Source organism: Echinops telfairi, unplaced genomic scaffold, assembly GCF_000313985.2.
Source record: "Echinops telfairi isolate 266 unplaced genomic scaffold, ASM31398v2 ScPeMD7_3;HRSCAF=10, whole genome shotgun sequence".
Taxonomy (NCBI): domain Eukaryota; kingdom Metazoa; phylum Chordata; class Mammalia; order Afrosoricida; family Tenrecidae; genus Echinops; species Echinops telfairi.
In genome coordinates, this window is record NW_022103899.1 from 27,628,268 (window position 1) to 27,644,478 (window position 16,211).

The 16,211-nt window shown below is 41.0% G+C and overlaps 1 protein-coding gene across 2 annotated transcripts in view; it reads right to left on the bottom strand.

Annotated features, from left to right (window-relative positions):
• The window catches only part of ALS2 (alsin Rho guanine nucleotide exchange factor ALS2), a 79,456-nt gene that overhangs the window by 26,212 nt on the left and 37,033 nt on the right, over positions 1-16,211 (bottom strand). For both annotated transcript variants that reach the window (XM_045294622.1, XM_004701533.2), the window contains exons 7-13: positions 15,664-15,760; positions 13,478-13,555; positions 10,370-10,552; positions 6,952-7,123; positions 6,127-6,307; positions 3,844-3,909; positions 2,116-2,278 (exon numbers count right to left, since the gene is read on the bottom strand). In XM_045294622.1, the coding sequence (XP_045150557.1) occupies positions 2,116-2,278; positions 3,844-3,909; positions 6,127-6,307; positions 6,952-7,123; positions 10,370-10,552; positions 13,478-13,555; positions 15,664-15,760 (940 nt within the window). The remainder of the gene's footprint in view (positions 1-2,115; positions 2,279-3,843; positions 3,910-6,126; positions 6,308-6,951; positions 7,124-10,369; positions 10,553-13,477; positions 13,556-15,663; positions 15,761-16,211) is intronic.

Consider the following 16,211-nt stretch of genomic DNA (forward strand, 5'->3'; position numbering starts at 1 on the left):
TTGCCTCCCAGCTCTTTCCTCTATTTCCCTTGATTCACCTCCTGTGAAATAGGGTCTTTATGTTAACATTGAAACCAGATAAGGAAAAAGGCCTACAAACCACAGTATAACCAAGCACAGAAAGTCCACATTAGGGAAGGGGTCATTCTCAGAATTCACTACCGGAGTCCATTCGGACTCACAGGGACTCTGTAGGACAGAGTGAAACTGCCCCATTTGGGTTTCCAAGACTTTCTGTCTTTGCAGGAATAGCTGGTGGATTTGAACCGCTGACTTTGTAGTTAGCAGCACCATCCGGGCTCCTTGGAGGAATGCTAGAGACTGAAATCTGTTGTGATCAGGAGATAGATCCTACAATTAAAAGATCCCAAATCTATAAGGGACCCTAGAATCATTACGGCCCATCTGAGAGCCTTCACAGTAGAAATAGGATGAAGTCACACATCTGGGGACAATTTCACAGTGAATGTCTCTGCTTTAACAAGCACTCATATGCTAGCATGATGTTGTTTAGAATTCACCTAACACATTTTATCCATAGTTAAGATTTGAGAAAACCTTAAAATTCTGTGATTTCACTTATCATACACTAAGGTGACAAAAACACCTGGCACGAGTCTATCCTGAATCCAGGCCATGCAGTAACTTCACTGCCTTCCAGTTATGTGCTATGGTACAGAAAGAAAGGGTATTAAAAATCCTACAATAGCGAGTTGATGCTTGGACAGACAGACATGCAGGCTGACAGGTGTGAGATGGAAAAGGTTACAGGTTTATAAAGCAGATAATCAGTATACCTATGAATATACACAGGCTTGACAGAGGCTATTTGTATATGTCTTTTTAACTTTGTTACAAATATATCTGTGAATGTGGTGGACCGTACAGAGAACAAAGTTAGGAACACATTTTAGATGTGAAAAACCTTGAAAGAATGAGTTACTGGGTCTAGGGGACCAGGACCATAGTCTTGGGAGATACCAAAAAGTCACAAAAACACTGTTCCACATTCTAGTTTCCTAAATATTGAATGGATATTAAAAGTTCAGTGAGCAGCCAGGTAAGTAAAGTGAGACTACTGGTTTCTCTCCAGAAGAAATATGAGTGACAACACAAGGAAACAATTCGTCTAATGGAATAATGGACCACACCAACACTAGTCTCCATCACCCTGAGACCAGAAGAACTAGATGGTGCCCAGCTACCACTACAAACTGCTCTGAAAAAGATCACATTAGAACAGCGGTTCTCACCCCTGTGGGGTCGAATGACCCTTTCACAGGGGTCGCTTCATTCATAACAGTAGCAAAATGACAGTTATGAAGTAGCAATGAAAATAATTTTATGGTTGGGGGTCACCACAACATAAGAAACTGTATTAAAGGGTTGCGGCATTAGGAAGGTTGAGAACCACTGCATTAGAAGGTTGTGGATAAAGCGGAAGGAAAATGTGAACAAAACTCAAAATTATAACCAGGCTTAGTAGCTGGAGAGACGCTGGTAGAACGCTGACGACTACGGCCCTTAGCCACCCTTCAGGTCTGGAACTGAACTCACTCCTCTATTTGACTCATCGACCATTTATGATCAAAGGGCAGCATTTACCCAAGGACAAAGTTCAGAGGCTAAGGAACCAAGAAACAGAGGAAGACGGATAAATGATGGTACACTGAGGGGATTGCAGTGGATGAGATGAAACAAAATATGTGTAAACTGTTACTGTAAAACTAATGATCTGCTTTCTAACCCTCACCTAATTCACAATAAAAATTGTCTTTTTACTTTTAAAGAAAGGAAGTTGAAGAGCTCTCTGTGACTTGCACTTGGGATGCATTCAACCAACTGACAATGCTGGTGTGAGCAGCGCTCACACTAGGTCTTAACCTTAGACAAGGCTGATAACGTCCTGGGCAGACACTGAGTCCCAAACAAAGAATATGGAACAAGACCACACTTCCTCTTTCGTTTCCATGAAGAACAAGAACTTTAGTTAGACACATACAGACAATAGTGAGTTAGTGGAATTCCAGATGGTGTGTTGGCATTCCAAACCATCAAACTACTATAATCCTTTGCTTCCTGAGTATCCAAAGTGGGGTAGAGATGGAAGCTTACCACTTCAAAGCACGTAGCAAGCTTTAGCAAAATTTTCGCATAATCATGGAGACGTCCGATTGGCAAGAAAAACAACGTATTCAGTATTTCCATCAACTGCGTGTTTTCATCATTCACTTCAGATAAGCCTTGTAATAGCTCCTGGTTTTTATTGAGGAAATCACTGGAAGGAGAGGAAGCAAGATATTCAGTTAGTCATTTTGTTACTGACGATATAAATGACACTACATAGAAAATATGTCACTAGATAATACCTTTTTCTGAATGCATTATTTTTGGAGCTAAGGAAATAGTAGAAGATCAAGCACAATAAAATATGCTATGTATTCTCAAGCCACAAAATGGAATTTTTGAGTATGAAAACAAGCCAGTGGTAACAAGAGTAATAATAACTCTAAGACAAATGATTAATCAGAGAACTGTGCCTCATGGTCTTAGTCATGCACCCCACAGTTCCAGGGAATAATCAGAGAAGACCAGTTGGTATCATCCCCTGTTAATTCCATCATGGCCAAAGTCACCATAATAAATGGCCAAACTAACTGGGCTAGTCAGCTACACCGAAGGAAAAACAGAGTTCCCCGCAATGATATGGGATATCAAAGCACTTGTAATGTCTTCTTTTTTCCTTCAGTTGTTAATCACCTAATAGCAGTTCACGACAGGAGAGGAACAGAAAACGGTAGGAATCACTACAACAATGAACAGGAAACAGTAAACCAAATTGCAGGCCAAGAACGCAATGCTGGGCTCTGCAAAAGCATTTCAAATTGAAACTAACATGTTCATTTTAAAAATTCTTAAGAAGCTTGTAAAGAACTAAGAGCTAGTGGTACAAAATAATAATGATTACCGGAAACATCAGTGGTTCAATTCCAACAGCCCCTCCATGGGAGAGATGAGACTGTCTACTCCTCTAAAGATGTATAGCCTCAGTAAAGCTGGGGGCAGTTTCACTGTGCCTTGTCTGGCCACTGTTAGTTGGAACTGATGCATGGTAATGGATTTGGTTTTTGGGTTTTTTTGGTTTGTCATTGATTAACAGTTCTGTGCCAGGCATACTACAGTTCTTAGCTACGAAGCCTTAAACAAAGCACAATGTGAAAGGCAAGGGTGTGTTACTTTAAGGTCCCTTTAAGAACTGTGGAGTAAAGAGATGTTGAACTCAGAAATTACTAAATATTATCTCATCTCAGAAAAATGGACTAAAAAAGTATGTACTACTTTCAGGAACCCAAAAATTCAATAATGCAAATCTGATTGTTTCATAAGGCAATTAATAAGACAAAACTTAATTTCTTTAAACCTGACTGTTGCTAGGTCAATGCATTTGCTGAGAAATTACACTGTTTAGACTTACTGCCCTCATTAAAGGGGCTTTCACATCTATGATTCATCCAGAAGCTAAATAGAAATACTACATATCTGTGCAATGCGTTGCACTTTCCTGTGTACCACAACATACACAATTTGTTCCTCACCACAGCTGAGCGCATTCTCAGTTTTCAAATGGGGACATGCGGAGGAGTTTTCCAAAGTCTGCAATCAGAGGTGTTTAAGACATTCAGGGGGTCTAAGACCAGACTAGGTGTCCCGATACTCTAGGACTGACAGCACCTGTGAGCGTGAGTGGAAAGTCTCCACTTGCTTCACCTGGTACACTAAGTCAACGCTGTCCTGGGTACTCGAGGCTCTGAGAATTGGAACAGGAGGTATGTATTTGCTTACATGGCAGGCTTAGCAAGAAGCTGGAATCCTCCCATGACCACGAAATTTGTAATAGATGTACAATACCTTGAGCAAAAAGAAAACACAGGTATATTAGTGTTAAAATCTAACTTTGTTCTTGAGCGTTTCGAACCAGCACCTGGGACAGCTACTTTTTGGTCTCCCAGCAGGGAACTTTTGTGCTGTCAGCATTCATGAACCGCAAAGGACTGGAGACAAGGGCAGGGCTGGTGACAACCACAATAACTAGGGCGGAAATGCCACTTTAGTGGATTGATGTTGATGTCACAATAGAAAACTTTCCAAGATGTAATTTACCAAGGTGAAATTTACCTCACAGATTTTACTTAACTATGATTGAAGTCATTCTGGGTTTTTTTAATGTGAAAATTTCTTTGACAGTCACTTCGGGTTTCCCAACTAAGTCTTCAGGGATGAACGGTAAAGACAGTAAGTAAGAAGGCATGCTGACAGAGACTGAGTGAGGCGGCAAAGGAAAATCTTGGTTAAGCATGGATAATCTACTAGAATAAGCATCGCTGCATTGCTCAGAGACATGCACATTTTCTACCAAACTCCTAGAGTGGCAAATGGAATTAACTGCCTTTGAGAGAGAAGGTGAATTTTACAAGTATAAGGGAGATCCCAATTAAAAATAGCCAAGGTACCAAATGAGTGCTTATCAAGCACAAAGACCTTAAGTGTCCAAGAAGACAAAGAGTTAAATAGGAATATCAGGAGACAAACATATCAAAAAAGGAAAATTATACTAGGAACAGCTGAAACTTTCACACAAAATATAAAATCTGGTTTACAAAAAGTGAGTATGAAATTATCTTACTTTGTCACACCTTGAAAAATTATGGATTTTCTAAAGACTCAAGTCAGTTTATTTCCTTTTGGTCAATGGCTCTAAATATATTCGTCTTAGCATGTAATTAAAATTACACACACACACACACACACACAAATATTTATGTAGGCCTGAAAGGAAATACACGAAACTGATAAACCATGGTTACTTCTGCCTATCTTTTTGATGATTTTACTTGTACAGCTTTGAAAGCACATATTCACTGTGGTTGCTGTTAGTGGCAGCCAAGACTATTCCAACCCAAGGTGACTCCACGTGTCCAGAGTAGGTCAATGCTCCATAGGGTTTACGACCTGTTATCTTTTGGAAGCAAATGGCCAGGTCTACCTTTGAGCTCATAGTCAAATGTTAAACCAAACCCACATTACTTCTTTTGTAAATAACTTAACCCAGGCAGACAGCAACAGTGAGGACAGGAGCTTTCACCAGCTCCCGGCTCTGGGGCAGAGCCCAGCGCAGGGCCTGGCACGTGAGAGCCCTCAGGTAGCACGGCCGCTGGCTGAGTCTGAGGAGATGCAGTACCAAGCTTCTAGGTCAGGACAAAGCATATCTGAATCTGAGGGGGCTTCAAAACGTTCATGGAAGTTTCATTATCTTTTAGCTCCATTTTTCCACAAACTTTTAAAAGCCACTTACATAAATCAACTTTCTACTCCTGTAGAGAGTTACAGTCTTGGAAACCCACAGAGGCAGTTCTACTGTCTTAGAGGGTCTCGATGGGTTGGTGTGACAAATTCAATGACAAACAAAGATTTTTGTTTGTTTGTTTTGGAGCTTTATCTAAATTAAAGTAACATTTAAATGAGGGCTAACATCAAAATGCTAAGTAAGGAAAAGTGAAGAAAATTTCAGGTGAAGTTTTCAAGTACACTTGGGAAATTTTTTTTTAACCTGGAAAATGAGAAAAATCTTGGATTACTATCTTAGGTTTAATTTTTATCAAGATCTATATTATGAAAGTAGTCTGTTGTTAGAACCTTCATTTACATAACAGTAGTTAAGTGACAGCAGAACAGCTCCACATTTATACTCTGCAGTTGGTTTTAAAATAATTTGCTGCTAGTTACTTTTTCCTCAAATTGGAGTCTGCTTTACTTAAGCAAAGAGAACTGCTCTTTGGAAAACAGACTTGCTGCAGTATCCACACTGTATGTGACCTTAACACACTAATACCCATCATTCTGCTGGAAAAAGAAATAATAGAAATTCATTATTTTTAAGCCATTTGTTTTAGAGCTAACTAAATTTTATCCATGAAAACAATAGTTGGTTTAAGATTAAAACAGTGCTTTGCGATTTCTATCAGCTCATATCACTATCCCTAATCGGGTCCCTTCTAACTAAGGAGCTGCTCTCTGCGGCGGAGTCAGCCTGCAGAGATTGGACGTGACGCGGGGCTGGATACTTGCTCTGTGTAGCTATCCAAGAAGAGACCTGCATGCTTCAGAATGACCAAACTCCTGGCTTCCTTTCTCCCATGGAGGAAGCTGCTCAGGGAGGTTCCATGCTGACCAATTAAGTAGCACAGCTTGCTGAATCGGCTTGCCACCTCCTGCAACAGCTGGACTGTTGATGCAGGGCCCAGATTTTCTGTAACAAAGAATCATGGTGAGAATGAGGATGGCACAACGAAAGACGTTAAAGTGCTTCAGCCTACTCATTATCTGGATACTTCCTTATAATCAAGATGATAAGCCCCCACCCCTGTCCTGATACTACTTTATCGATTGGATGTCATTTTTAACTGCTGTGGCGGTGTAGGGTTGAGTGGATTCTGACTCCCGACTCCCAGTAACCCCCTATGACAGAGCAGCACGGTCTCCTGAGGGTCCCAGGTCTCATCATTACAGAGCAGACTGCCCAGTCTTTTCTCCCAGGAGGCAACTGGCTGATGGTTCAACCATCAACTGTTTGGTTAGAACAGCAGTTCTCAACCTGTGGGTCGTGACCCCTTTGGGGGTCGAATGACCCTTTCACAGGAGTCGCCAGATTAATCACAGAGGCAAAATTACAGTTACAAAGTAGCAACAAAAATAATTTTATGGTTGCGTGGGGGGGAGGGGGGGGGTCACCACCACATGAGCTGTATGAAAGGGTCACGGCATTAGGAAGGTTGAGAACCACTGCTCTAGAAGCTCCACTTTCTACCTCCACAAGGGGACTGAAAAGTTTTTTACATGTGAGAAGAGCTGGAACAACAGCCCTGATGATGCTGGGCATCTTTAGCTACTTACCTAAGCTGAGAAGAGGTCTGAGAACCTGAGATTTGATATCACTCAGTTTTGAATAAAACCGTCTTTCTGTAGTAGCCAACTCATGGAGACTGGCAATATAGCCCATAATATTTTTGTCCACCAAGGTTAGAAAGTTGTCTTTTCCTGCTGTCACTCCGCTGATATACCCAAGCTGTAATAAGAGAGAAGAAAAAGATTACAGCGACAAAATGTAATTTGCTAAGTGCAATTTGGTGCACCAAAGTGAACTCATACCAGTTAGTGTGAGTTAACTGTTAAACAGAAAAATTGCAAGCTGGCTATTAATGATTGGTAATTTTGCTCAGTTAAAGTAACAAAAAAAGTGGCAATATACTTCTATATATGTATATCTAGATCTGTGGCTCTGCTTGCATCAGATGGATCTTGGCTGAAAGCACAGAATATCAGAAAGATATTTACCAGTGAATGATTGATTACAAAGGCACCTGATGGTAGGGACCACAACAAACTGTGAGTAACAGTGTGAAGAATGAAAATGCCACAATCCACAATTGTGCTCATGGGAACCTGGACACAGGAAGTCATTCAAACAGAACGAGGGAATCACGTGTGGTTAAAAATCAGGAAAGGTGTACATCAGGCTTATATCCTCACACCATACTTATTCAATCTGTATGCTGAGTAAATAACCTAAGAAGCTGGACTATACGAAGCAGAACATGGCATCAGGATTGGAGGAAGACGCCTTAACAGCCTACAGTATGCAGAAGACACACTGTGCTTGTTGTAAGTGGAGAGAACCTAAGGTAATTACTGATGAAGGTAAAAAAGAGTGTGGATTACACCCCAAAATAAAGGAAAAAATTCTTTACAAAAAGAATTTTTGGACTGATAAGTAATGCCATAATAAACAGAAAAGATCAAAATTGTTAAGAGTTTCATTTTACTTGGATACACAATCAACATTCATGGAAGCAGCAGTCAAATCAAATGACTGCCCTGCACTGGGCAAATCTGCTGCAAAAGATCTCTCTTGAGTGTTAAAGAGCCAAGATGTCACTTTGATGTCCAAGGTTCATTTAACCCAAGTATTGGGTCAACTGTCTGGTGAGCAATGGGAAATTTCCTTATGCACTGGACTGAAGACGACCTGATGCCTTTGGATGATGGCATCGTTAAAGAACATTAAGCATGTCATGGACGAACGGGTTTGTGTCGGAAGTGCAGTCAGGATGCTCCTTACAAGTGACAATGGCGAGACTTTACCTCATGTGCTTTGGTCCCTTGAGGAGGACGTCATACTTGGTGGAGTGCAGGGCCAGGGGAAAAACAAATATCTTCAGCAAGATGGCTGACACAGTGGCTGCAACCACATAGGTTCAAATAGAGGAATGACTGTGAGGATGTGCAAGACTGGGCAGTGCTTCTTTCTGCTACGCATAGGGTTGCTATGAGTCAGAAATGATTTGACACCTAACAACAATAGATCCATAGCTATAGCTATACTCACATATATATCTACACTTCCATAATCATTTATGTCCATTTTTAAGTTTCACAGTTCAGTTTTTTGGGACCACAGATATACAGGCAATATGAACATCCAAATGATAAAAATGTATGTCTCAAGACTCCTTTTTGAATGTGATAGGATTAAGGCAAGCAGAGAGGGTCTCTATGCTGTACACTGAAATAGCAAGATCTAGCTGTAAACTTGCTTCTTATCACATAAAGGTGATTTTCTTTCAAGAGGACTTTTTGTGTCTTTTACCAGTGATACTACTAAACAAAATCTTTCAATGTCCGTCATCACGTGTCCCTACAAGAACAAACAGCCAAAGCTGCTGACCCGACAGACTACCAGCAGCCTGTGGTTACCACCCAACAGACTACCAGCAGCCTATGGTTACCAAAGACCAATTAGAGCCTTGTCCCAGCCATCAGGCTATTTCATCCGTGCTCTCTGCAATCTTCCATGAGGAATGTGGGCCAGGACCAACAACCACCAAGACTCAATGTGCATGCCTGGGAGAACAAGCCAAACCTTGGCCAGTGTTGCTGTTAGCAACACTGTTACCCGCCTACCTTACAGTCATAGCCAGGAATTACACGCACAGGAACAAAAGAGAATCCATGGGATAGACCATTCGAAAACTAAAAAATCCAGACAATAGGAACTTGGAGAGTCATTTCCTGACTTTGAAGATCTGCATTATTTTAGTGGCCAAAGGAAAATAGAAAAGGCCTGACAAAACTACTCAAGGAAATCGGACTAACAGGAACATTTCTCACCATTATAGAGGCCATATATGATAAGCTAATGGCTAACGTCACTCGATGGGGAAAAACTGAAAGCATTTCCCCTGTAAACAGGAACCAGACACCACTTTTATTCAACATCGTGCTGGAAGTCTTAGCCAGAACTATTGGAAAAGAAAAAGAATTCAAAGAACTTCAAATGGCAGAAGATGAAGTAAAATGCTCACCTATTTGCCTATGGTTAGCAAATAGAAATCAAGTGGATTTCTGTAAGCTAATGCAGAGAGCTCTGATAAAGCCATCAAGTGAAAAAGAAGGGGGTCCAAAGAATTAAATAAAATGCCAACCTGAGAGCCAGGGGCCATCAGTGGGAGCTAAAGCACTGCTCGTGGACTGCCTGTCTGCCACCTGCTCACCTTGCACCCCTGCAAGAAGCAAGCACAGAAAGAACCCTGTGACCATCGAGGAAGAAGAGCCACCAGTGGAGAATGTTTAGATCCCTGTCTGAGTAGTGGAGGTAACAAAGGCATCAGATGCTGCAGCACAGAGACCATGAGTCAGAGCAGAAGAGCTGCATGGAGACCACGAGACTGAGCACAGGAACTGGGGCCACGTGGCCTAGAGGCTGAGGGCCAGAGACAGACATGCTGCCAGATGGTCAAGAAAAAGCTCTGAAGATAAAAGAACTGTACCATCACCATTTTGTAACCTGTAAGCTTCCATAATAGAACCCTTTAATCAGGACTATTATGTGAGTCTGTCTGGCCACAATAAACCTTTGAATGCAAGAGAGAAGTGGACTGCATTGGAGGGATGGTTGGTGTCAGCACAGCTGTAAGACATGTCTGACTTCCGACTTCCATCAATCAGCCTTGGGATGGTGTAGAGTTGGATTCTCCTCTCTGTGGAGCCAGAGGTTAGATGTGGCCCCCATGCTATTTCCTCACATTTAGAAATGTACCTACCCCATCCTACTGGGAAACTTCATTGTGAAATAGTCTTTGGAAGAATTCGACAAGAGGGCATGCATTTAATAAAGGCAGGATGGGAAAGGGTTTTGCAATTTAAAATAAGGTTAAATCACAGATAATGTGGTAACAGGCATAGATACAGAAAGCAAAACTAAAACGTTCCATGCATTACTGAATGGAGGCTATGGGAACCAATTCCTTTTCACCTTATGACAGGAGAGAAGTACTGGACTCTTAGTGCCACTCTGAGACTCTGGAAGGCTGTCACCTTCAGTCGGGACCTGTCGACCACTGTAATATAATCCAGGCTGGAAATCTTCTGTGTCCACTAAAAACAGGGAATAATCTGGGCCTGCCGTGACACTCCAGGTGCCACTTACACCATTTACCTGCAAGGACAGCAAGATACAATTTGTTCCAGAGGAAGGTAATCCAACAAAACCTTAGATTCATGAAACCTGGCCTGGCCCAAATCCAGCCTGTCTGGGGAGAATTGGCCCCACAATGTGTCCAATCCAAATGCAAAAGAGATGCGGGGGCTGTCAGAAATCCCTTATTCAGTTTTCAAATTTAGAATTGGATTGTATCCAAATAACTTACTTCCTGTCAATTAAAAATTCTACTGGAGGACGGAGTCTTCTTAGTCTTTATTCAAAACTAATTTGGGTAGTTAGGTTAAATGTAATAGTTCATCATTTGAGCTCTTTTGACTCATTTTAAATTTGTACTAGTTTTTAACAGTTTCTGCTTTTTTGTTTGATGGTTTTTCTCTGGTTTATCTCTGTTGTTGCTTTTGTTGTTGTTTATTTGCTTGTTTCTTGCTTTTCTTTTGTATGATTTTTCTGTGTGTGAAATCTAGGATAGATAAATGTACAGAGAGAGTCACTGGATTAAGGACCTAGGGGCATCACATGAGACCTGGTGGCTCAGCGGTTGTGCGTTGGGCTGCAATCTGCAAGGTGTGCACCTTAAAACCACCAGGTGCTCCGAGGGAGAAAGACGGGCACCCTCCTCCCTCGGGGGCAGTTCTAGCCATCCCATCGGGTCACCATGAGTCAGAAGATACTCGGTGGCAGGAAGTTTGGTTTGGCTGTAGAGGCACGGCAAGGTGGTTGGGGGGAAATGAGCTAACAATGACCACAAGAAGGAAGAAAATGCTCTAAAACTGATTGTGGTGATGAATGCACAACTCTTCTTTCTATGGCTGAACGACTGAATGATACAATATGTGAATGATAAGCCTATAAAACTATTTTTTAAAAACTAATTTGGATTTCATTATACTCCTATTTTTAATTCTAAAAGGTCAATTAGAATGACTTCAAAATGTGACTCTCATTTGCCAAACAAAACCCCAAAAGTTCAATGTCGCAAGTTTTACGTGTCCAGTAGGATCAATGAAACTAAAAACTCAGAGCAAGTTCCATGATCTCTTCTCTGAATCTAAAATGTTTAATAGAAGCTTGATTTCTAGGGTCTCCATCCTTAACAACAAAATTCCCTTTGTATGAATAAGCTGATTTTCTTATTTTTCCCCAAATAAATAAACAGCAGGGAACAATTTACTATGTTTACTTGTGATAAAATATCAGGAAATTAATAGCTTACTAATGAAATGTTTAAACTGAAAAGACTTTAATCGGTTCGAGTTAGAAGTGGGTTACACATTGAGCTGGTAGCCACAAGGTCAGTGGTTGGAATTCAACAGCCATTACATGGGCGAGAGATGAGAATGTCTACTCCTGTCAAGACTTAAGTTCTCTGAAGTCCAAGGGAACAGTTCTACTCTGTCCTATAGGACCGTTATCAGTTAGAATCGACTGGAGGGCAGTGAGCCTGGTTGTTAATGCTTGCAGAGAAGCAGCCCTGGTGCACAGTCTTTAAGCACTGGCTGCTAACGGAGAGGGTGACAGCTTGAACACACCAGTCAGTCACTCGAGGGAAAAGACGTGCTAATCTGCTTCTACAAGTTAGCCTTGGGAATCTAGGCAGTTTACTCTGCTGGGGCTTGTTATCGGTCAGAACTGTAGCAACGGGCTCTTAGTTCTTAATGATTTAAGAACACGGGTGACCCGTGGCTGTGGGCAGTGGTTCCAACCAAACCCACCAGCAGTTCTTCAGGGGAGAAAAGATCTGGCAACTGGTAGAAAGAGTACAGTCCAAGAAACCCTGTGGGGGCAGTTCTACTGCGATCTACAGAGCCACTGTGAGTTGGAAGAGACCCAGTGGCAATGGGTTAAATGCTTTTAAGACTTTACTTCCCAGTAAAATTAAGTTCATTGAAAGGAAAAAGTAATGTTTCATTATATTGCCATAAAATCTTATACAAGGGGATTCAAGAGTTCATGGAAAAATTCCGTGATCTTTTCATTCTGCTTTTCCATGAACTTTTGAGCCCCTCTTACATAGCGACGGGCACACGGATATTAAATGCTTGAGTTATTGTAACATTAATTAACTGCATCTTCCATTTCAATCATGTTTCTGAAACTGAGGTAAGTAACCTTATTCAGACTCTAGTATGTTCCACGGAGGATGTCGTGGGGAAAAGGAGTGGGGATACAGACGATGCACTATTCCACTACGCTCACTAGTCCAGGCCCCAACACACAGCAGAGCTGCCGGAAAGAGAGGAAGGGCCCCAGGGATATCCAAGGCTGTAATCTCAAGGAAGCAGGCTGTCATATCTTGTCCCATGAGTGCGAGGGAGTGGGGTTTGAACCATTGTGCCTTTAGGGATTCTTTCAAAGGGACAAGAAGTTAGAAAGCTGTGAATACTGTACCCTGTGAAAAACTCAATGTACGCAGTGTAAAAATTCACCTGTCCTTTTTGCTCCATTATAGGAAGCGAAAAGGCTTACAGAAAGTTTTTAGTACTGTGTGTGCAGAAAACCCAAAAAGTTATGCAAGTCACATTTAGTGAGAAGCCAAACAATAGACATTATTTGGGAGTATAGAGCTCAGAAGCCAACATAACAGTGGTAGGAAATTGTATGTTCTAAAAGAAAGCACTTCCTAACTTTTTGCTTTTAAAAAAAGACAATAGAACTATGAATAGTACTTGAACAGTGGAGGCCAAAATGAGAAAAAGGCTAAGAAATCAAGAAAGAAAACAACATTTAGATTGCAAACAAATGGGTTCATTTTTAAAAAATAAAATGTTGAGAATATCAAAGCGAGTCTACACACACACACACACACACACACACACACCCCTAATTTTTTTGGAAATAGAACATGGAAAACCACACAGGGTTATAGTTCAGAATTCTGGAATAAGCTACTCTCAACGTGAACCACGTTGGCAAAAGTACCTTTGCAAGCCGAGGGACCGTTGTTGGAGAATCTGAATGTCCAAGCTGACCGGCGGTATTGCTGCCCCACGAATAGACCTACCAGAGAACCACAGGGCAGTGGGGGAGACTTGTGAATCTGATTTTGTGTGTCTACTATGGACCTCGCACAATCATTTTTTCACAGTTACAGATAAATAGACTAGTTTCCCTACTCCCTTTTAAAATAATGAATCTTAAGAAAGTTCATTTGTAAACAAGACCAATGTAAAGAACAGGTAGAGTACCTAAGACACAGAGTCCAAAGGCTGATAGATATAACTAACATTTCTGAGGTGCTGCTTAGCTAAGCTTTGTTCTTAATACTTTCCCTGCATTAATTAATGTTTAATTCTCACAACCATTGCTTTATTTTATTTATTTATTTTTAAATAAACATTTTATTGGGGACTCTTATAACAATCCATACATCAATTGTATCAAGTGCATTTGTACATCTGTTGCCATCATCATTTCCAAACATTTTCTATTTGAGCCCTTGTAAATTATTTCCATTTTCATATTTTACACTATCTGCTATCTCCCTTCACCTACATTTCTGTTGTTCATCTCCCTGGGGGTGGGGGTTGTATGTTGATCATTGTGATTGGTTCTCACTTCCTTCCCCTTCCCCTTCCCCTCATGGTATCGCTACTTTCAATACTGGTCCTGAGGGGTTTATCTGTCCTGGATTCTGTGTGTCGAGAGCTCTTATCTCTAGCAGTGTACATGCTCTGGTCTATGGGTTTGTAAAATAGAGCTGGGGTCATGATAGTGCGGGGTAGGAAGCATTAAAGAAGTAGGGGAATGTTGTGTGTTTCGTCAGTGCTACACTGCACTCTGGCTAGTTCGTCCCTTCCTTGTGGCCCTTCTGTGAGGGGATATCCAATTGTCTACAGATGGGCTTTGGGTCTCCATTCCTTCCTTGTGGCCCTTCTGTGAGGGGATATCCAATTGTCTACAGATGGGCTTTGGGTCTCCATTCCGGCCTCCCTTGTTCACATCAAAAGATTGTTTGTTTGGGTCTTCTGATGCCTGATACCTGATCACATCAACACCTTGTGATCACACGGGTTGGAGTGCTTTTTCTATGTGTGCTTTGTTGCTTCCCTGCTAGATGGCCATTTGTTTAACTTCAAGCTTTTAAGACCCCAGATGCTCTATCTTGTAATATCCGGGCACCATCAGCTTTCTTTACCACATTTGCTTATGTACTCATTTTGTCTTCAGTGATAGTGTCAGGAAGGGGAGCATCATAGAATGCCAGGTTATTAGAACAAAGTGTTCTTGCATCGAGGGAGGACTTGAGTAAAGATTCAATGTTCATCTGCTACCTTGATACTTAACATATAAATGTCCATAGACCTATATCCCTATATTTATATTAATATATTTACATATATACATGCCTACATTTATACCTCTATAAATGTCTTTTACTTCCTAGTTCTTTCCTCTACTTCCTTTTACTTTCCTCCTGTCCCACCATCATGTTCAACCTTCATTTGGCTCTCTCTACATTGCACTTGACTGAACCCCACCAGGCATTCTGTGTCCTCCTGGCCATCAATTTTAGATCTCTTGCTGTTCCCTGGTCCCTGGGTTTGTTGGCACAACTGTTGCTTTAAATAAGATACAGAAACTGCCCAAGAGATTAAATAACTTAACCAAGGTCACACACAGGAATTACCCTATACTGGTAAAGGGCAGCAGTTATGCATTGGAATGTTGATTGCAAGGCCAGAAGTTGGAACCCAGCAGACACTCCGAAGGAAAAAAACTGAGGTTTTCTGCTCCTATAAAGACTTAGCCTTGGAAACTCAATAAATCTTTATGAGCATAGAGAGCCTCAAATTTCTCTTGTAGAACAGTTGATGGGTTTGAACTGCTGGCCTTGTGGTTAAAGATCCTTCACTCATTCAGCAGCACCTCCAAAAATACTTCTGTATAAATACAAACTTCATTGAAATGATTCTGGAGGTCATTTTCAGGTCCCAGAATTTTAGGGAGGAAGAGTATGTAAATCCTCTCATCCCCAACTCCCCAACTCAAACATGTGAATTATGGATTTTCTTCATCTGAGAATAAAAACAAACCAACATTCTCTTAAAAACGTGTGCCAAGTTGCCTTTCATAAAAAGATCAGCAATGATTCATTTGCTTCCTACCTGGGATTTCGCTGTAAGTGCAAGAGAATGGTAGCCACCTGCCTCTACATAGATTACTTCTTTACCATCCAGACATTTGACACACAGTGGTTGAAGCCTTAAAGGGAAACACACATACTCAAATGAACTCGAAGAAAGAAAGTACGTTCAACAAGAATCATGTCCTTTCTCATATTTTACAATAACTTCCTTGAAGTAAAACTAAACATTTCAAAAGGAAGCATAGTCAAAAGACTGTGTACATGCTTAATTTACTCCGCGTGCTCTAAATGATTTTTGGATGATTATATAAATATCTAACCCCATATGGAAGGATCATAAAACTTAATGCCCTGAAATAATCTAAACCTTAAACTGAAAATATCCCCTGAAGTCATCCTAAGTCTGATCAATAGTTTATTTAACTTAACTTGTAATGAACAACTGCCTTGAGCAGTGAGCTCTTAAACTGCTGCACACCTGCTGAAATGGTGTATGTCTTGCTGCATGGATTCTCAATAACAAATAAAATAATTTTTAAAAAATCATAACTACAAATGATCCATTAT